General features: G+C 46.2%; 1 protein-coding gene across 2 annotated transcripts in view; it reads right to left on the bottom strand.

Moving 5' to 3' along the window:
• LOC144755155 (glutathione S-transferase omega-1-like) overlaps nt 1-22,374 on the bottom strand; it is a 499,081-nt gene that overhangs the window by 136,539 nt on the left and 340,168 nt on the right. For both annotated transcript variants that reach the window (XM_078643734.1, XM_078643735.1), the window contains 2 exons: nt 9,853-9,961; nt 1,443-1,665 (listed from right to left, as the gene is read on the bottom strand). In XM_078643734.1, coding sequence (XP_078499860.1) covers nt 1,443-1,665; nt 9,853-9,961 — 332 coding nt within the window. The remainder of the gene's footprint in view (nt 1-1,442; nt 1,666-9,852; nt 9,962-22,374) is intronic.

Below are 22,374 nucleotides of genomic sequence, written 5' to 3'. Positions count from 1 at the left end.
ATGGGATTTTGTCTAGATAGTCCTGGATGTGATTCCCCGGTGTAACCGGTTGGCGCTCCTTTAGGGACTTATAATACTGTAGGAAGCAAGCATTTATTATTTTAGGGGCGTAGGTTGTGGTACCGTCTCTGTTCTGCAGCTTAGTTATGGGGGATCCCCTAGTCTCTGGCTGAATCAGCCATACCAGCAGTCTGCCTGATTTCCTGCCCTCAATGTGTTGTTTCTTCCGATATTCCGTACAATCTAAATACAAATACCAACAATTTTTATTGCACAATTACTTAAAATCACTGCAATTCGTACAAAAGGATATTAAAAACAATTTCCGATCACTGATAAAAAAAAGAGTTTGTGTCTGACATGGCTAAAATTCATAGCAATCATCTACAGGTGAAATAGATTTGATTTCAGACATGAATTTTACAAAACTGGGGGTCATCTGAGCAGAGTCATCCTTCATACACTCCTCCACGGCCTCTTCGCATGTCCGCACATTGAGGATGTTCGCAGTCTGTAGGTGCTCTTGGCTTGGAATAGTTGTGTGTGAGCGTTCGACGGAGGCTCCAGCCGAAGCTCAAGCGCCTGGATCTCAGCGCCCAGTTTCTGGAGTTCGATCACGACTTCCCTCTAGCTCCCACTGTTTTTCCCATACAGTGTCCCCTGATGACTACCTTCATCCACCAACAAAGAGCTAGCCGTTCCCTGATTGTTGGAGAAAAAGTCAGTTATGGAGGTTTGCAGAGATTGTTGGAAGCATGTATCTTCCAGTATAGTGGCGTTTAAGCACCAAGCCTGGATAGCTGTTGCTTCGGGTGTAAGGGAGAGTGTCAGTAGTAAAGGGCTATGGTTGGACAGTGTGCGTCCCAGATATTCTGAGTTAGCCATTTGTGTGCTAATATGGGATGAGCAGAGGAACATATACGGCCTGGTATGCAAATGGTATAGGGGGAATACTGCTGGAGGAGTTTGACTAGATTATTTTAAATACTTATGAAAATTGTCGATTAGAGTGGGAGTTGACAAGTGTGGCTATGACAGTCAGTAGTATTTTCATTTGTGAGCCAGCGGAATAGTGGTCCGGGCAGGAGGTGGTTCCTTTTCATCCAGCTGTATATACGTAACCTCCGACATGAAAGCAGAACCTTACATTTAGTTTCAGTGAAATGCATGCTCCAATGTTTAGAACTTCTTCACAGAGAGGACACACCTCTACATTTATGACCATTTTCTACTCAACAGTAGCATTTTCACGTCTGACATCTTTAGTTTCATGAGTAGCCCTAAACATAGTGAATGAAGCAAGTTTTTCTGAAGGGTCGCATAATTTTCTGTTCTTTAGACTTTTTTATTATGATATTAGTGTCACTAATTTTTCTGTAAATTGTTGTTTATAACAAATTTGGTACCCTGCTGAAGTGCTGAGGTTTTCTTGCAAGACATACCTTAGAAAACTGTTTAAGGAGCACCTTCTGTTGTGCTTTCTTTAATGGATCGGAAGGCGTCAGCTTCTTGCCTGGGTATGCTTCATCAAGGTAGTCACTTATGGTTGTAGACTCTGAAATTATGTCACCTTTGCTGGTCTCCAAAACTGGCACCTCACCGGAGGCATCTTTATCCAAGAACCATTCTGGTTTACTTCTTAGATTAATATTGATGATTTCAAACCTAATGGATGGGAGGGTGAAAGAAAATCATTAAAACATGACAATACTAAAATTGAACTGATTGAAGAAAATTGATTTGTATGTTTACATTGTTAATATTTAGGGTTACGTACCACGTCACACAATATTTGACTGTTGGAATGTGATGAATGAGACTTGCTGGACCAGACATAAACCTCATAATTAATAATTACAGTGTATCTCACTCTTCTGCTGTTTCTGAAGAGTGCAAATGACTGGTGCTATTGTTACCCAATTTAATACCGTTCAGTTTAGAAAACTGCTTTGGCCTTCCTGGGATATAAACTGTGACCTGAAGATCACACAAGTTTCGGGGACATAAGATTAACTTGTTGAGCGTTGTTGTGACGTTCTAAGGTTCCGTGCAAGCACAGATTGACCTCAATGGCCTATCTGGGTACAGTTGCTGGTGTGTTAGCATAGAAAGCTACGCAAGAGGTTAAGCATGTGAGATTCACCCTTCCCTATGTGGCTGCTACCCAGCATTAGTCAAACAGAAGGTTTCAGAGTGGCACAGTCGTAGGCTCAGGCACCTCCTCAGCAGCCACTGCTTCATTGTGGTAAAGTTGTAATTCTGTGCCTTACTCTTTCCTACAGCTTCGTCCCCTAGCATACTAGGGCCCAGATGTAGGTAAATCTGATTTACCGACTCTAGAATACCGAATTTTACCGATTCGGTAAATCAGATGTAGGTAAAAATTCAGTAATATTTACCGAATCTGTATGATTAGGAATCAATGTCAATTACCGAATCAGTAAATACCGATTCGGTAAAATTACCGATTTTGCAAGGGGAACAGGGTGTCACTTTGACACCCTGTTGCACCCCTGATTTTGGCTTGTGTGCCATATGACACACAGCATGTATGTGTGCCACATGGCACAGGTGTACATGCACAGATGTGCATGTACACTGGAATTCGTTATTTACCATGCAATTGTATTACATGGTAAATAACGAATCGGTAATGGCCTGTGGCACTGTTTGCAGTGCCACCTACATCTGGATTTACCGATTCAGTATTTTACAGAATTTGTAAATATACCGAATCTGTAAATAAAATGCCCCCTACATGTCAAACACCAAATACCGGTCGGTAACAGCCGAAATCGTCCGTTACCGACCGGTATTTGGTGTCCTACATCTGGCCCTACATTTTCAAAGCTGAAGAAAGACAAAAATTAGTTGACTGTCAAATGAGAGTGTCATGAGGTGAAGTGGCGAAGGGGGACTGACAGAACTAGAATACAGGTCTATAAAAGTAGTCAGGTACAATGACGGCTATCAAGCAATAGCTCAGCTTTAGATAGGCTACTGTGTGCCTTGAGTGTTATCAAAAACGTAGCAAAAAGTGAACCCTGGAGACAGTACTTCATCTGTGAAAATGCAAGTGCCAGTGCCCAAGGTATTCTACTGCAGCTGGCTCCACCCACAGCTCCTGCCACTGCTGCAGAATGGTAGTGCCAGCATCACCTACTACCCATCAGACTTAAAGAAGTGTGACATTATGGACTACTGCAGGTACCCCCAAGCGGAAGGGATGACTGGAAGTGCAAGTTTGATAACTTTTCAAATACATTGATTTGCTATACATGCCTGCTGTACTGATTAAATAGGCTTACAGTACCACTATGTGGAGCACTCTTATAAACAAGAGCCGGTGCTTCAGAATAAGTGCCAGTGCCTAGCACTGGCAAATATCGACACAAATTAAGAAATAAATAGTGGGGATGCCCAAGTGATATATCCAACCCAGAGATGTTTTGCACATGGAGGCTACTGGTGGATCCACCAACTGTTGTTTCCAGAGGAGGAAAAACTTGGGAGGGTTTGTCAAGAGAATGGGATACTAAGCAATCAAAGCTATTTGTCTCATGCTGCGATTGAGGTACTATTTCTTCTTACCCCTTCCCACTGCCCATGCTCCCTCCCGCATCCCCCCCACGTCCCTTTTTTTTGCTTTCCCCATGAGCGCTCCTCTTGCTGTCCGTTATTGCTGCTCGCTCCCTCTCCGGCATTCCTCCCTGGTGTTGGTTCGCCAACCACCCCCCACTCTTTTTAAACATATTGCGCAGCAGTACTAGCAGCTGTGTAACAAGGCTTCAGAAAAAAAGCTCTACAAAGCAGTCAATGCAGGCCACCTCATAGAGCTTTTTTCTTGACTTCTAGCCATGTTGCACAGCAGCTCGAGGTGATGTGCAACATGTCTACAAAAACATTGACCAAGCGAATAGATGTCACATAGGCAAGACCTAATAGCTTTGGCATTGCTTTTTTGATTCTGACTTTCTGCTTGGGGCCTGGCAATGTTTACAATGGGAGAGTGAGAAGAAGTAGGGAAGGGTTAGGCAGTGTCAGACTAGGACAGTAAATAGGCCCAGGCACCAACATAAAAGTGTTATGCCTTGTTGATTTAGATAGCAAACAAAAGTGTCTCACATTTGCAAATTGGGGGGGGGGAGGGGGGTTGACATTTTAAAGGTTAGCTGCACAGATCTTTTGCAAGGTTACCGTTAGACTGCATGCATTTGTGATTGATGGAGGCAATGTTTGTGGTAATGCGAAATGAACAGTACAAAACGGCCTTTAACACCATAAAAAAAAGCACACAAACTGCCAAGAGACCAGCCCTCACTCTGACCTGTCAGGCCAGCCCTTCTGGGAATGCCAGTTTGCCATTTAGGCCGGTCTGACTCTGTGGTGAGGAATTGCGCACAATGAAAAGGGCAAAACAAGAATTAATGAAGGGATACAGGTGAGAAATGAAAGAAAAAAATGTTCAGAAATAATTGGAGAGAAGCATTGGGCAGGTGATGAAGCGGGGGAAAGAACAAGGGATATGGAAAATAGGAGGGTGGAGAGACTGAAAGATGGAGTGATGCAGGTCTTAATAAAGAAATACGTGGCAGATTACATGCAAGAATAACTACCCAGATTAAGTAATAAACGCAACCCTTGTCAAGGTGACCCACTAAAAATCACTAAATTAACCTGAGCTCAATCCTTGTAGCTGTGGCACAGAGCAGGCATACTTAATAAAGCAATGCATAAAGTATTTATGCAGTACCAAAAACAGTAATAAATTCAAAATACAAAACATTAAAAATCCCAAACCAATTTAGAAAATAGAGTTAATTTTATTAAGTAAAATTACACCAAAGCAACAAAAATTGAAAGACAGAAACTGGCAGTGGTGGCTCGCAACAGTAATGCTGTGGGGGGGTGAGGCAGGAGGTGGGATGAGCCTTACTGGAGTCAGACATACGATGCGCAAGGTGAAAATAAATAAATAAAACCACTTGCGGCGATGCAGCGTACGCAAGGCAAGAGGTTTTATTTATTTACTTTAAACTTTTATGTTGCATGTTGAATTTCACTGCCAACCCACCCCGCCCCGCCTCACCGCCCCACAGCTTTATCTGTGCAAGCCGCCACTGTAAATTGGAGATATGCATTTTTTAAGTTTTAAATAATAATTGTGGCAAACATCATTAACCACCAACCACAGTCACAGGTCACAGTATACTAGGACCAAGCCATGATTTGAAGATGGCCTTGATGGAGCGTGGTTAGATACAAGGATAAGGTTCGATCCGGTATTGGGGTTTACCTTGGGACTTAGTCTCAAGAATGTAAGTAAAAGAAATTCAGCAGGGCAAGGCAGGAGGCTGTAGTGAAAAAGGACTCCATAAGGCCAGATAGCGCTGGATGAAGTGCCGGTGAAGCGGTTGTTCTTCTGTGGGAAAGCTCAAAGTGGGAGAAATTCTAATTTCACACCCAGAAAAGGTCCCTTGCCAGCTAGATAATTTTGGTGCCTCTGCTCGATCAAGATTTCTTCCTTCCCACTATATTTTGTAGCTGAAGAGGGCTCCAAGAAGCTGGATACCATCTACGTGAGGTTCTGCTGATTAGGATCTGCAGTCACAAAAAGCTCAGAGTGAGGGGAACCTGAATCTTCAGCCCAGTGGTAACGCACTTTGGTTGGATTGGCTTGACAGGTTAGTTCCAGTCCTCCGGAGGTCTTTAGAGCAAAAAGATTTTTTTTAATAGTTTTTTTAATTAATTTCAAACATCACAAAGCATTTGTACGCTCAGTTGTCATACATAGTATAGCACCTTGTTTTCATTATTATACAGTCAGTTGGTCTAACAATCCGAATAGCTGATTATTGCGCCTTGACATGTCCATTTCGACACCAAAAGATTTTTAAGTCCACGTTTTCAGTAGTGGTAGGAGGAGTCCAACAAGACACAGGCAAAAAGGGATTCAAGATCTTGAGAAGAGCCCTTGGGGGGAGGACTCACAGCACTAGAGGCCAACAGCAAGAGCATGGGCCGGTCCAGTTCGAACTGGTCGACTGAGTGGGTTGCAGGAAAAGCCTCCTGTATGTTCTTGTGTTCCTGTAGCTGCAACAGAAAGCTAGCCTACCAAACTTGGAGTCCACTGCTTTGTCCTGGGTACAAGAGAGACAGCTCCAGTCCTTCAGGGGTCCTCTCAGGTCACAGACAGCAGATCATCTTCTGTTATTCCTCAGGCCCAGTAGTGTTCAGAGGAGGGTGCTGGGGATGCCGCATTTATGCTAGGCATGGGCTTGTGGGTGGGGTGAATCCTGGCTCCTCCCTATCCAATGGTGTAAATGTTCTCAGAGGTTACCCCACTCACTTTTGCAGTATTTCTGTGCACCCTGTTGCAAACAATCTCCCTCTCTGTTTAAATGTAAGAGGGTGAAACCCTTCTCTCCTTGTGCAGAGCCTGTGTGTCCACCACAGAGGAAGAGCCAGGGAAATGAGAAAACCCTCCTCTGTGATCACTTCAAATCAGTTCTGGGCGTATCTCCCGCCCACCTGATGGGGAAACAAAAATAGCGCCTGTCCAAATGTCATTTCACATCTGCCTGTGACAAGAGAGGCCTCTTTGAAGTAAATTAAGTTCTTGGGCGCTGCCCAAATGGTCACCCTGCCAGAGGAACAGAAACATTTTTCCACACCTAGGCCTTTGTCTCTGCTCTGAGAGCAGTTTTACACCTCATCCAAGGGTTCAGCACTCAGAGGGCTGCAGCTGAAGGCTAATGCGATTTAAGTTCCAGAGGCTTTGGCATGGAAATGGTACATTTCTAAAAGTAACTTCTCCTTATTTATTAAAATCCAACTTCACTACTGAATTGAGATTTTACTAAATATTACTCAAAGTCTAAGAATGATGTTTTAGATGTTCCGTAATAGTGCGTCTCCATGTTTATTGATGATACAGCCAGAATTCCTACAGTGAAAATAGCTTTTGGGTGTTAGTTACTCTAAGGACATGTTTAACACTAAATATATGTCTTTCTTTTAAATACTCACCATACACCACATGGGCTATAAGGCCTACTTAGGGGTGACTTATTAATATTTAAAAGGCAGGCTTAGACCTGTCAAAAGGGTTGATTTTGACAGGTCGAATTGCAGTTTACAACTGCTCCAGTCTACAAGGTAGGCCTTAAGCCATTTTTTTACTGCCAATGTAGTAAATGGCACAAGAGGTCCTGAAGTCTACTAATGGCATTTAGGACACAGGCCCTGGGTATACCTTGTACCAAAAACTAGATAGTTATAAGTTAATTAAATATATAAATTATGGTTAAGCTTATTCATCCATATTTGAAGTGAACCACACACACTTTACTGGTTAGCAGGGGTAAAGTATACAGTCAGCAAAAACTTTAGGATACAACAGGCAAAAGCTGGTAATTTCCTATTAGTAAATTTTACATGTAGCGATACATTAGAATGTTCACTGTTCCTGCACCTTGCCATTTAACTTAACTCAGAACGAATGCCTTGGGTTTTGCCTAAATGTTTTAGTGCCCCTGTTTAAACGGATTACATTTTCACACCATCATAAAACACAGCACTCATTTATTTAGTGACTCATATCATGCCCAGTCATATGTAGATGGCAATAAAAAAAAATTAAAGCTCATTTGGAAAGTTGTCCTTTAATATGTGAACAGTTACCCCTGTAAGTCACTGTGTTACATCTAAGTGCAGGACAGAGAAGGAATGTAAATTTCATCGCCAAATGCCATATGCACTGGATGCCTAGGTTGGGATTGCCAGCACATGGCACACAGATTTCCATGGTTCCATATTCTGAAACATTTCTACCCAAAATCCATAAACCTGGGATTGTGTTGGTGAAATCCTATTTAGAAATGATTTGTATAAACTTTACAAGACTGAGTGGACCTCAAACAAGCTGGGAAGACACACTGATGTACAAACCACAATGGTGTTTTGCTTGATCACAGTGGATGTAAGATTGCACGAAAGCAAGTTCTCGAGAGTAGAGCTCTAATTGGGGGATCATTTTCAAGATACGTATGTGAGAGGTCACAATTGATAGCCAGGGACTGGTTGTCTAAGAGAGATTTTTTGGAATAAATTAGATGGACTATTTTAAAATCAAGCAGGATGAACTGATATCATAGATGAGAAGTGATATCCACACTTCACAGATTTAGCACTGCTACCCTGCATCACCAAACATCCACTAGCACTAGAAAGCTAGCTTAACCCCTTCCACGCGTGGCTATTCCCCCGTGGTGTGGGGAGAGGGGCCGCGTGCGGCGCCGCGGTACTCATGACGAGTCCAGATCATAATTCTGCACAGTGACGCTGTACTCATGAAGAGCTGGACTCATCATGACTCTGCCCACTGCAATAGAACCCCAGCACAGGCGGGGAATTAGCCGCGCGTGGGAGTGCCGCGGCCGTTATGACGAGCTGAGCTCCCATTCCATACCTCACCCAGGCCATTGATGTTCATGTCACCACAAAGTATAATTGGTGATGGCCATCCAGTGAGCTTCGAATTAAGAAATTAAAAACTGTCAGGATCATAGCTTGTGGAACCATAAACTGAGCGGAGAGTAAATTTAAATCCCAAAAATTGACACTCCACAACTGCCCAGCGACCAAATCTGTCAGTTGACCGTTTTTTAAATAATATACCCTCCTTCCGGGCCAGAATGGCCACCCCTCTATTTCTGGTCACTTGCGTAGTGTATGCTACCAGTTGAAACCCCAGCTGCTCTAATAAGTTTTTTCTGTTCCCCTCAATATTTGTTTCCTGCATACATACTATATCAGCAAGCAAAATTCGTAAATCTTCTTTAATTTTCTGTCGATTTTCCGGGTCGTTCAGCCCACATATGTTTATTGTTGCAATTTGCATTCTGATTGTGCTTTTTTAAACCGTTCTAGTACTTTCTAACTTTCTTCCCCAACCTCTTTAGTTTCCTCATGTAACGGTGTTGTTGCTTTTCTATCTGTTGTCCACCCTTCCAGGTGGCACACCCTCCTACCTGATACCCGCCCCCGCCTCCACCCCTGCCCTTGAGTCAACCACCCACCTCCCTCAACCTACACTGTGAGACAAGCAAACTGAAGGTCTAAGTGACTGAGCCTGTACTCTGCCCCCCCCCCCCCGCCACCAACCGGATCATGCCACCTTTTTTATATCTGTTTTAGAGATATCCCATCACAAACCCTCTTATTCTGACAAAGAGAATCATGTGCGTCTGGCCGAAGCAAGCTTACTAAAGAGAGGGGCAGTTCAACCTGCTCTGTTTTCAGTTTATCAATGTACTCTTTTTCTTGGTTTTCAGAGGTGAAAACTCTTGTAGTGTTTTGGTATATGATTTTCACCAGTTTGGGGATTAGCGGCACCAGGTCAATAATCGGTTGAAGGGGCTTTACACTTGGTGGCACTTGTAGAGGCCTAGTAAGCAGGTGGTCATGCAATCCAAATTAAGGAAGCACAGCATTTGATCCACTAAATTGCCAGTGACTTGATGTATTTCAATAGTATCATTTTTAGGACTATGGATGCTCCCTACAGTAAATCAATTATGTCTACAACTCCCCAGACAAGCAAAGTAACTTTGCTCAATATTGTTGTACCCCACAAAAATGATTTATCTCAACTGATATTACACTGTATACAACCTGCTTGGAAATGAAGTCATTTCTATAATGTTTAAACAGATATAAATAAATGCATCTCAATAGTCAAAACCAGGTAAGACCTATTAAAATATTCACAAATGGATATAACTAGGGTTGATGCCCTGCACATTACTACAGAAGAACAAAGGTTTCAAATTATGTGACTTTAATTCTTACTTGATTCCTTTGGCTGCCAAGACAATCCGTGTTCTCTGGGCATATGGACAGAACCTCATACTGTAGATGCGGATCAGACCTTCGGGAACTGGACCAGGAGCTGCGCTCCCTAGAATAAAGAACAGGGTTTAAAAGCCCTGTGAAAACATGTTTCATACTACAGTTCTCTCGTCATATGAGATTAAACATGAATGATGAACAGTTTACAAAAATGTTCCTCACACAATCTGCCAGTCGTTACATTTTGGAAATGATTTTACTATTGGAGCAGTGAATTGTCAAGAAAGCCACAGTTATGTATGACTTTTGGTCATTGTGCATCTCTTTTTTTTAGTTGAAAACATTTTTACTGCATAAGGGTATCAATAATGCAGCAATGCATGGAATACAGCAAGTCTGGCAACGAGACAATACAGGAGGGCATGTATAAAGTGTATGTAGCTATTAAGGGAGAGAACATTGTAGGTTGGAAAGACCTTGCTAGATTGGGGCTGTATCTAGTTCCCGGTGATGATAACCCAGTAAGAGCGAATGAACCCTCTGTATGTAGTGTGCACGGACCGGATCTGGAAATAAATATTTTGTTGTCTAATTTTAAAACAGTATTCAAAGACCAAATTAGTTCTGTGAAGGGATTTGAACATAAAATCAGGTTATTACCTAATGCACATCCTGTAGTACACAAGGTCAGACCAGTCCCCTTGAGAGACAGAGAAGAATTAAAGTCCATGTTAGAAGGGTTATGTTCTCAAGTTGTAATCCAATCCACAGAATCTTCACCGTGGGTGGCCCCCATTGTAGTAGCATGCAAAAAGACAGGCGAGATTAGGCTTTGTGCGGATTTGAGGGGCCTAAACAGGAACATCATAATCGATTGTCAGCCTCTTCCCACTAATTCATGATCTTCTTGCTAATTTGGGGGTGCTAAATGGTTTTCACTGATTGACCTAAAATCAGCCTACCATCAGATTAGCCATGGAGTCGCAGGAATTGACAACTTTTGTCACACATTTTGGTACGTCTAAGACTTCCCTTCGGCCTAGCATCTGCAGCTAGCGTCTTTCAACGTTTAATGGACTTAGACATGAAAGGAGTGCAGGCATATTTAGATGACATAATAATCTTTTCTAAGGATGCAAATTAACATTTTATTTTACTAAGAAAAGTCTTGACAGCTCTTGAAGAACCTGGCATGACTGTAAGAGCTGATAAGTGTAAGTTTGGAGTGAATGAACTGGATTACCTGGGCCACACAGTTTCCGATGAAGGTATTAAACCAAACTTTTCCATTATCAGGGCTCTTAAAAAGGCAAAACCCCCCTGTGATAAAGATACATTGAGCTCATTCCTGGGTCTTGCCGAGTATTACGCAAGATTTGTCAGTAATTATTCACAAATTGTTGAGCCTCTTCGGGTTTTACTCAAGAAAGGTCAAAAATTTGATTGGTCCCAAGAACTGAACGTTGTATTTGTTAAAGTGAAAGAGATGATTATTTTGGCTCAGGCATTACATGCGTTTCAAGATGATTGTCCTTCTATTATCACAGTGGATCCTAGCATTAATGGTTTGGGGGCAATCTTTAGTCAGAGAGTAAAAGGCAAAGAGTTAACTGTGGCATTTGCATCAAGATCACTCAAACATTTTGAGAAGAACTACAGCACTATAGAGCATGAAGCTTTAGCTTGTGTCTGGGTGGTCCAGAAATTTAAAATGTACATTTGGGGTCCAAAATTTGAAATCGTTACAGACCACAAGCAACTCACTTTTGTTTTCAGCAAAGTTTCCAGTAACACTATGTCTGCAAGGCTGTCTTGTTTAATTTCAAAATTACAAGAATTTAATTTTGACATTAAACACATTCAGGTAGGCAAAAATGTTCGTGCTGGCTGCTCATTAAGGATGTTGATGGAAAAGGATGATGAAGAGAATGCTAAGGAAGATGAAGTGAAATGTGTTGCTGTGTTGGATGCAATTGAAAACTGTAGTACAGTTATTTCAGAGTCGGAATGGAAGGTTGCCTGTTCTAATGACACTATTCTAGCTAAGGTTTTGCTTCCAGCAAATGGCCTGAAGCTAGAAATTTACCAGGTGAATTGAGAAATGTTTCTTTAGTAGCAGATTAACTTTCGGTTAAAGATGGTTTGGTATTTCTGTGAGATAAATTTGTTCCCCCAAGTAGTGTGAGAGGGACTATAATCAAGATTGCACATGGGGGGGGGGGGGGCACGTGCTGGTCTATTATGGCCGCGTAAGAGCTCGGCTCCGCCTGACCTGTCGTCCAGCCCTACAATCCTGAGAGTTATCCTGTACCTCGACGCCGCCGCCGGTCTGATGAGGATCAATCAATCAATCAATCAATCAATCATAACACTTGTATAGCGCGCTACTCACCCGGAAGGGTCTCAAGGCGCTTGGGAGAGTGGGGCGCCGCTACTGCTCAAACAGCCAGGTCTTGAGTTGTCTCCTGAAGGCGAGGTGGTCCTGGGTCCGCCGAAGGTGGATGGGGAGGGAGTTCCCTGTCTTGGCCGCCAGGTAGGAGAAGGATCTGCCTCCGGCGGTGGCTCTTCGGATGCGTGGTACTTCGGCGAGGGCGAGGCTAGCGGAGCGTAGCTGGCGGGTGGGCGTGTGGAAGGTCAGGCGGTCGTTGAGGTACTTGGGGCCCAGGTTGTGGAGAGACTTGTGTGCGTGGGTGAGGAGCCTGAACGTGATCCTCTTGTTGACGGGGAGCCAGTGTAGGTTTCTCAGGTGGCCGGAGATGTGGCTGCGTCGAGGGATGTCTAGGATGAGCCGGGCGGAGGCGTTCTGGATGCGTTGTAGTCTTTTCTGCAGCTTGGCTGTGGTTCCGGCGTAGAGGGTGTTTCCGTAGTCCAGCCGGCTGGTGACGAGGGCCTGGGTGACCGTCTTCCTGGTTTCGGTCGGGATCCATCGGAAGATCTTGCGGAGCATGCGGAGGGTGTGGAAGCATGAAGAGGAGACGGCGTTGACTTGTCTGGTCATCGAGAGGGAGGAGTCCAGGATGAAGCCCAGGTTGCGTGCGTGGTCTGTTGGCTTGGGGGCGGTGCCCAGGGCTGGGGGCCACCAGAAGTCGTCCCAGGCGGTGGGTGATGGCCCAAGGATGAGGACTTCCGTCTTGTCTGAGTTCAGTTTCAAGCGGCTGTTCTTCATCCACTCGGCGACGTCTTTCATCCCTTCGTGGAGGCTGGTTTTGGCGGTGTCGGGGTCTCTGGTGAGGGAGAGGATGAGCTGGGTGTCGTCGGCGTAGGAGATGATGTTGAGGTTGTGTTGGCGTGCGATGGCTGCGAGAGGTCTCATGTAGACGTTGAAGAGGGTGGGGCTGAGTGATGATCCTTGCGGGACGCCGCAGATGACTTCGGTGGCCGCGGAACGAAACGGGGGGAGGCGGACTCTCTGTGTTCTTCCAGCGAGGAACGAGATGATCCACTTCAGTGCCTTCTCTTGGATGCCGGTGTTGCTGAGGCGTTGGACTAGGGTGCGGTGGCAGACAGTGTCGAACGCGGCGGAGAGGTCCAGGAGGATGAGTGCCGTTGTTTCCCCGTTGTTGAGAAGGGCTCTGATGTCATTGGTGGCATATGCGGTGCTCCCTGAAGTGACTCCGACCCCTCTGTGACATCGGGGGCCGGAGCTGCACCTCCCGTCTTCTGCGGCCTGTACATCGCTCTGAGCCTGGGGCTGGATTTTGGGAGGTGGCCGGCTCTCAACTCGAAACCGGAAGTTGCCGGTCAGGCCCCAGCATCAAAGCGCTTGCGGTTGGCGGCCGTGAGGAGGGGAGCGGAGGTGAGGGAAGCTTCTGAGAGGCCCCCGCCTGGAAGAACGGGAGCGGATTGCCCGCGAATGGGTGGAAACTGAGGGAGGAGTGCGAACGGACCTAAGAGGGAGGCTGGTGGTTGGCGGTATCAGCTGCTCTAGTGGCAGGAGCGGGCTGTAGCGAGGACCGCTTGCACAGCTGTGACCGGGGAGGGATACCCCCCTCGGACTTGCAGAAAAGTCCTCCGCTGCTGCTGGTATCGCGGTGGATGTACCGCTTTGGTCTGGGACTCTGGGGGGGAGCTGCTGACATTGGGGCCTGCCCTGCTTCACTGCCGTCTGTTGGTGGCCGGGGAATCCCACGCAATTATAGCTATGCCATACTATTGCAGCGCCTGTGCTGCTGCAGCTCTAATTTGGGGCAGAATTGGACACAGTGGGCTGCCGCAGTGCGGAGGTGTCTCCCTGTGACTTCTCGGTTGCCCTGTTTGGCGGCGGCACGCCTCCCTCGGTGCTCTCCCATTGAGCCACCATCACTGTTGTGCAATATCCTGCAGTGAAGGCCATCTTGTGGGAGTGCCCGAGTTTGACGCTGCGGGGTGTATCCGTCTGGGGCACCAGTCCGGCCGGACTCTTGGCACTGGTGGTGTGACCTCACAAAAGCAAGCAAAAAAGTCTAATCACTGGACATAAAGACTGCCAGCCTAATCGATGACATGGCGCTGCTCCAGCAGGAGGTGCAAGACCTCAAAACCTCTTGTGACCTGATCGGAAACTGCATGAATACAAGGGAAGAGCCCGACGTAACAACATACGTATTCTTGGTGTCCCCGTTAAGGATGATGTCGTTGAGGACATCATCCTTAACCATCTCAAGCCCAAGGAACTGGGTAACTTCTTCACGATCGAGCGTGCACATAGGGTGCCGGGGGGGCGACCCAAGCCTGGTGCGCCCCCTAGCCCGATGATTGCGAGGGTTTTGAATTTCAGGGATAGAGATGCTATCCTGCAGGCATCCCGCTCGGGAGGCCCCTGAGATACGAGAATGCTACCCTTTCCTTTTTCCCTGACTTCACGCAAACTGTCCAGAAACAACGCCAACGTTTCCTTGCGGTAAAGAAAAAACTCAGAGACAAAAGATTGAAGTATGCAATGATGTTCCCAGCTCGGTTGAGGGTGAAGGTCGAAGGGAGGGCCTGGTTTTTTGATAATCCGGAGGTGGAGTCGGACTGGTTGGACAGTCGTCCCTGAGCGGGCCGGAGGGGCAAGATCTAGATGGAGGAGGCGGACTACAGGAGCAGGAATTATGTAGGCCGCAGAATCTATGGGACTATTGAGAACTGTCAGGTAGTGGGGTTAGACCCACGTGTATTTCATCTGTTTGAACCCATAGACTGCATGATAAGTATGGGCTGTCGCAGACGCGGGGGGGTCATCTTTCGTGGGGCTGGGGGGGAGATGGGGCACCGGCCTTTCTCCTCATTTCTACCTTTAGTTAGTCAGTAGTTAGATTATGGGGTGACAGGGACACTGCCAGTTGGGGATGGGAGGAAGCCATATGCAGGGGTGCAGGGAGGGGGGGAGGGGGTTGGGGGATCCTGGTTCTCGGGGCCACGGCGTGCGTGGGTATGTTTGGTTTTTGGTTTAATGTTTGTAACATTAGAAGACAGTGCAGCAATGCTTCTAAACCAGCCCAATGTCAAATGGTAGGAGGGGATCGGGGATCAAAGTGCTTAGCAGGAATGTGAACGGGTTGGGTGATAAAATCAAAAGGGGGATGGTTAGTCAGTTCATTAGACATCACTCCCCATACGTGGTGCTGTTGCAGGAGATACATCTTATCGGGAATAGGTGCATGGCCCTACACAGGGGGGCTACAAGCTAGTAGCACATGCGGGGTTCACGTCTGGGTCGAGGGGGTCGGCATATTGCTCAAAAACTCTTTTTCCCCTGACTATTCAAGCCACTTGGTCCGAACAGCGGGGTAGGGGCGTTGGCATTTCGGGTCAATGGAAGGTGAAGACTGCTACTTTTGTTTCCATCTATGTCCCACCAGGTCTACAGATGGATACATTTCGAGATTTGGGCGTTATTTTTCTAACTCTGCTTTTGGGTACCCTGGTCATGTCCTGCAATTTTAATGCTGTGGTTGACAGTGAAACGGATCGACGCCCAGTCAGAACGCTGTGACCAGCGTAGAGAGGGCTGCCTGACTACTTGGCTACAACGGGGTTAGTGGATAGTTGGCGGATGTATAACCTAAGCGGCGTGCAGTATACGCATGTATCCTCCGCACACCACAGTATGTCTATGATAGACTACATTTTAGTCCCGGCCGCCCAGGTGTATGCTGTCCGGGAGGTGCAGCACCAGGGGAGGGGCATTTCGGACCACTCCCCGGTATGGTTACAGCTGGAATTTGACCAGGTCACTGCCGGCAAGATTGCCCCTATCAACCCTTGGCACCTGAGGGACCCCACCGTGAGGAAAGATATAGTCAGGGCTATGGACAGGTACTTTCAGGACAACCAGGGCACAGTGGACTTGGTGCAAACCTTGTGGGAGGCGTTCAAAACTGTTGTCCGGGGAGAGGTCCTATCCCTGATCATAAAGAAAAAGAGGGAGCGACAGTGATAACACTGGATAGGGAAATATCCCAGGCAGCAACCCCTGAAGGTCTCCACCGTCTTAAATTACGGCAGCATGAGTTTGGTATTCTTGCGAAGGAGGGGGCCAGGGCGCAGTGCTGCGAGACCCAGAGTAGGGTATATGAGCACGGAGACAAAGCGGGAAAGTTGATTGCATGGCTGGAGAGGACAGAGTGGGCGTCGCGGTTAGTGCCTGAATTACAGGGGGAGGACTCTGAGATGATCACTGACCCACAGGCCATCGCCGATAGGTTTGCAGATTACTATAGTGAGGTATATCGTTCGGAGGGGGTGTACACAGAGGAGGATAAAAAGGGGATGATTAGGGACATCCAACTGCCCATGCTCTCCGGCGATGACCGTAAATAATCTGGATTCCCCGCTCACGAATGACGAGGTAGCGCAGGCGTTCAGAGGAGTACACTCCGGCATGGCATTGCCGTAGAACTCTACAAATTGAGTTCTAATAGAATCCCTCCATTCCTTCGCTCTATGTTTAATGAAAGTAAACATAGGGGGCAATTTCCGTATGACCAACGTATTGCCAACATAGTGGTCATCCACAAGGAAGGTAAACCCAGGGTGTGGTGTTCGTCAAATAGGCCTATCTTGCTTTTAAACGTGGAACCTAAGGTCCTGGCAAAGTTGCTGGCTACGAGGTTAACCAAGGTCATCACCACTTTGGTACACCCGGATTAGTCGGGCGTTATGCCGCACTGGAATACTACCCTCAACTTGTGCCGACTTCACGGGGTCATGGGCCGGGCCCCAACAATTCAGGGACTGGCAGTGCTGGTGTCATTGGATGCTACTAAGGCATTCAACATAGTCGAATGGCCCTACCTTTTTGCGGTGCTTGAGAAACTAGGCTTCGGCCTGGAATTTATTGACTGGGTGCGCCTTTTGTACTCTGCCTCACCGGCCCGGGTAGTGGTAAATAACCGCAAGTCCCCCGATTTCTATCTGAGCAGAGGGACCAGACAGGGATGCTCCTGTCCCCACTCCTTTTCGCTCTGGCCTTGGAGCCATTGGGGGCATGGGTACTGCAGGACTGTTCAATACGCGGGATGCAATGGACTCTGGAGTGGGAGGATAAAATCTCACTCTACGCTGATGATATCTTGCTTTACCTCACCAACCGAGGTGGTCCCTGAGCTGTTTTTTAGACCTATTGGCTATTTTTGGGAGGTACTCAGGCTTCACTATTAATTGGTGCAAGTCGGTTCTCTTCATCCTCAAGGGAGACCCACCAGTTCTTCCCAATGCTTCCCTGATACAAATCGACCCATTGGGCTTTAGGTACCTCGGTATCTATATCACATTAGATCCCAAGATCCGTTACACTAATAACCTGTCCCCCCACTGGCGCAATTTAGGGGTAAGGTGGCGCGCTGGAAGGAGCTCTCACTCTCCCTTTTAGGTAGAGCGATACTCTTTAAAATGTTGGCCTTGCCCCAGTTCCTATATGCACTGCAGAATGCTATGGACCCAGTTTCCGCGTCCTATTTTAAGGAAATAGAGTCCCTCCAGAGACAGTTAATTTGGGACGGTAAACCCCGCATAGCGTTTTCTAACCTCACCCTTCCTTGGTATGACGGGGGCATAGGTCTGCCAGACCTCAAGAAATATTATTGGGCCTCTCAGTTAGTGGCAGTAAACCATGGGATATATGGTGCCCCGAATGACCCCGGCTACGCCATGGACCGTTGGCAACTGCCAGGGGGCGACTACACCAGAGCACTTTATGCTGGACCCGGCAGATTTCCCCTCACAGGACCCAGGGTACATGCCGTCCAGGCATGGCATGCGGCCAACAGGCACCTTAAGTGGGAGGGGAAACTCACACTCGCCACTCCATTGTGGAGTTCGGAGAAGTTGGGAAGTCTATGGAAGTTGAAAGGCTTTGACAAATGGGACCTCATTGGTATCACGCGCATAAAGCATGTTTGGGAGAACGGTACGATTCATTCATTTAACTCCCTTAAGCTACAATATCACCTGAGTGATGGTGAATATTTCCGTTATCTACAGGTGCAGCATGCACTGCTTACGCATATCCCCAGGGGCACAACACTTCCTGATGCCACTCATCTAGTAGATAGAGCAGTGGTTCCCAAACTTTTTTGACCTGTGGCTCCCGTGACAAAATTGGCAGTTGGCCGTGGCTGCCCATCGTGACACTATTTCTTAACCAGTGGGGGATGTATGCTTGACCTCAGGAGTACTTCCAGTTTTCTGCCTGAGCAGCAGCAGTAGCCAGAGGTGATGGGGTACTAGAGGGGTCCTAGATGTCGAGAGCTCAGGATACTGCCAAGCCATAGAGGTGCCACCCTTGATGGTGGCCATGGCTTCTGAAATACTAGAGAAGAGAGATTATGCTGTGCTGGATTAGATGGAACCTCATAGTGCTGAGGCTGTGTAGAGCAGTGCAGGCTTAGGTGAGGGTTTTGGGTGCTGCAGTACTGGAGAAATACTGACCTGGGTGAGGGTTTAGGGTTCTGCAGTGCTAGAGAGGACCCGGATAAGGTGATGATTAGGGTTGCTAAAGTGATATAGGGAGGTGCTGGCTTGGGTGAAAGTTCAGGGTGCTTCAGTGCCAGGGAGGTGCCGTACAAGATGATTTCTAGGGGACTGCAGCGCTAGAGAAGTGCTGGCCTGGTTGAGAGCTAAGGTGAGGATGTAGCAGTGTGAGAGGTGCCAGCCTGGGTGGGTGTTTATCAGGGGTGCTGCAGCGCTAGAGATGTTGAGGGTCCGGTTTTAGGTCTGGTTAGGTTGCTCCAGTGGTAGAGAGATGATGGCTGGGGTGAGAGCTAGGGGTACCATAGCATCAGTCAGACCAGTGCCGCCCCAGGTCGAGGGCTAGGAGTGATGCAGCACCAGAGGCCCAGACAGAACCTGGGAGGGTGAGGGCATGAAGTGCTGCAATGCCAGAGAGGTGCTGGGTGGGTGAGGGCTCGGAGTGCTACAGAGCTGGGGCTGCTTTGCCTGTCTTCATGTCAGTGTATGGAGGGGTAAAAGACGCTCCTGTTTTTCTCTACCTTGGTAATCAGGATTCGGCCATCAGAAGTTACTGGCTAAATGGGGATTACAATTTACACCAAATAATCTCCTGTTGTTGTTTACCCATTCCCCAGCATTTTTACGTGCTAAAAATGGCGAAGTCTCTGGGTGAGAAATCTGATGAAAATGGAGAATTGCCACACAAATGTGTGCGTCACGATGTATATTGTTTGAAAATTGAATGCATTATGAGAAATGGTAAAAATTATTTGTTGGATTAAAAATATTCAGCAGCAACAGTAAAGCGTGATGATTAGATTGTACAAACAAGTAAGCGAGAATAAGGTGCAGAGCACCAAGTGCACAGTGCGTGATTAGATGGGCCAGCATACCAATCATAACTGACGATTTAACACAAAGGAGTGACTATCCTTATTAATCACAGCACCGGTTGATCAGCAGTAAGAAACAAGAATACAACGGAGTGCTCCTCACACACCCAATAATTGAAAATGCGTCACGATGAAAGCAATTCCTGAAGTAAATCCCCATTTTTCAAGGTCAATGTCAAAATAACAGTATTTCCAAAAATTACACATAATTATTTACAAGAATAATAATTTTATTTAGAAGCGGAAATACCGAATCAGCATTCTTGCCCTCCTCGTTTTATATATCACTTGTATGTTAAACATTAAAACAAAATAGGCATATGTCACCTTTGAGCTCAGACTGGTCGTGTTATGTTTACTTTTACCTGGTGAACCAGATAAAACTCTGCACTGACTTTTTGCCCCAATAACAAGTACCTCTTAATACCAAATGTAGAGACATATGAGTCTTTTATATGCTCAACGTTTTTGATATTTTTGCAGTTAACCTATTTACCCCATCACATTTCCATTTTTAATTTCTCTACCCTTGAAAGCAGTAAATATGATTGCCTCTTTCAAAATACACGGCCTTGGTGATCACGATTTTTTCGTTTCAGTTATTCAATCAAGTAACTTGTGAAGAGGGTACCCAGAGGCGCGGCAAAACACAGGCAGCAATAGCGCTTAACAGTCATTTTTTCATTTCATTTCAAAAGCTTTATTCGATCATTAAAATAACAATCATAAAAGCACATAAAATGCATCGCAACGTCACAAGCCAGTACATATTAAATATTTGCAATTAATAACAATAGGAAACAGTTGATTATATCAGAGAAAAAGATCTTATAAGTTATTCAAAAGTATCAAAGACCATACTTTTCCTGGCGGACACAGATTTCAAAATAAAAACAGCAGTAAAATAACACACATCCGGATCGTCAAGTGCGAATATTAGCCTCATAGCAGTTTTAATAGTTGTCACAGAATATTTTTTAAAAAGGGGCTTAAGATAGACAATACGGAGGTGCAAATACAAGGGGCAGATAAGTAGAAAGTGCTCAGTGCTCTGCTTCGAAATTCTATCACAAGGGCAGCGAATAGATGGATGCTTTTTTTATCGAAGGGAAAGCCACCAATTTATGTACAATACCGAGTCTTAACCTTGTAAGGACATACTGGTGGGCTTGCTTATTCACCACCTTCAGATATTTTGGAAAGCCGGGGCTATTCAAATTATAGGAATAATAAAATTGACAGTCATCCTTTCTATGCGGACGCTATGTGAACACATACGTGCGGAAGGCGGCCGTGCACTCTTGGGCCAAAATATGACTCTGGATTTTACAGGTGGCGCTTGTAACTCCCCAGTATGTTGCGCTGCAGCTGGGTGTATTTAAATAAGGCTCACTTGCTAAAAGGCTGATGACAAAGCCAAGGCTGCCGGAATAAATAACAATAAAATGCAATTATCTTCGATTCATTGCGAGCTCAGCAGCAACAGACAAAAAGGGGAGACCTATGCATGAGTCTGATAATAATAGAACACTGGGCCATATCACAATTCCTGACGCCAGCTGACAGGTGGGGCATCAAAAGGCGCATAATTTTTAAATTTCTCACAACATGATTTGCACATTCCAAAGACGTGCACGGCGCCCTGGCTGCAATTAACGGCTCACCAGGGAGCCGCGGCACACAGTTGGGGAACCACGGAGATAGAGTGTTAGACTGCCATCTTCCCGAGAAAACTATCTCTCTACTATATAAGAAGCTTATAAACAATATGGAAGACCCGCTAGAACTTCTTAGACGGCAATGGCAGGAGGATGGGTTGGAGTTGGATGACGGGGACTGGCAGGAAGCAGTGTCATCCCCACGGGTTGTGGCAATTCCTATGAGGCTCAGATTGGTGCAGCAAAAGATCCTACATAAGTCGTATGTCAGGGGGCCCCGATTGGTCCGTATAGGCTGCTCGGAGAGCAGGGAATGCAGGAGGGGGTTTGGGAAATTGAAGACATTCACACCTATTTTGTGGCATTGCATGAGAGTGCAGGGGTTTTGGGGGAGGGTCCACAACACGTTGCGAGCAGTCCTGGGTACAGAAAAGCGGCAGGAAGTCCGCAGGTATATTCTGAATATCTGGGAACAAACCGCCCTTAACGCATACAAAAAGCAATGGCAACATTGGCATTCATGATAGCGAAGCACAATATTGCCCAAATGTGGGGAGCCTGTCAGCCGCCTTGTGTGGAGAAATGGAGGGAGGATTTGGACTGGTGTATGTTTAGGGAAAGATCAGTTTATTCCGCCAGGGGCTGTCCAGGGAAGTGGGGTAGGATCTGGAAGTCCTGGAATCATTATAGGGGGGATATCTGTAGCCTCCCCCCCCCCCCGACAGGTCCCGAAAAGGCTGATGAGCACACGTCCCCTTGATCCACCAACTGTGATAACTGCACAATATTTTGAAGGTATGGAATGTCATCAACTGACCTGTATTATTTTGTTATGTGTCACCTGATGTTTTTTCTTTGTTGATTTTTGTTTGAATAAAAATAAATAAAAAATAAAAAAGATTGCACATGAGGGACATTTAGGGGTGTCTAAAACTTGCATGAAAATTAAGCAACATTCCTGGTGGCCGGCTTTGGACAACCAGGTAAGAAGTATGGTGGGTGGTTGTGAGGATTGTTTACTTTCGGACAAACACTGGAAAGTGCCAATATTGCCTTTA

Source organism: Lissotriton helveticus, chromosome 5_1 (assembly GCF_964261635.1).
Source record: "Lissotriton helveticus chromosome 5_1, aLisHel1.1, whole genome shotgun sequence".
Taxonomy (NCBI): Eukaryota; Metazoa; Chordata; class Amphibia; order Caudata; family Salamandridae; genus Lissotriton; species Lissotriton helveticus.
The sequence above is the reverse complement of the archived record's forward strand: the minus strand, read 5'-3'. Positions and strand labels throughout refer to the sequence as shown.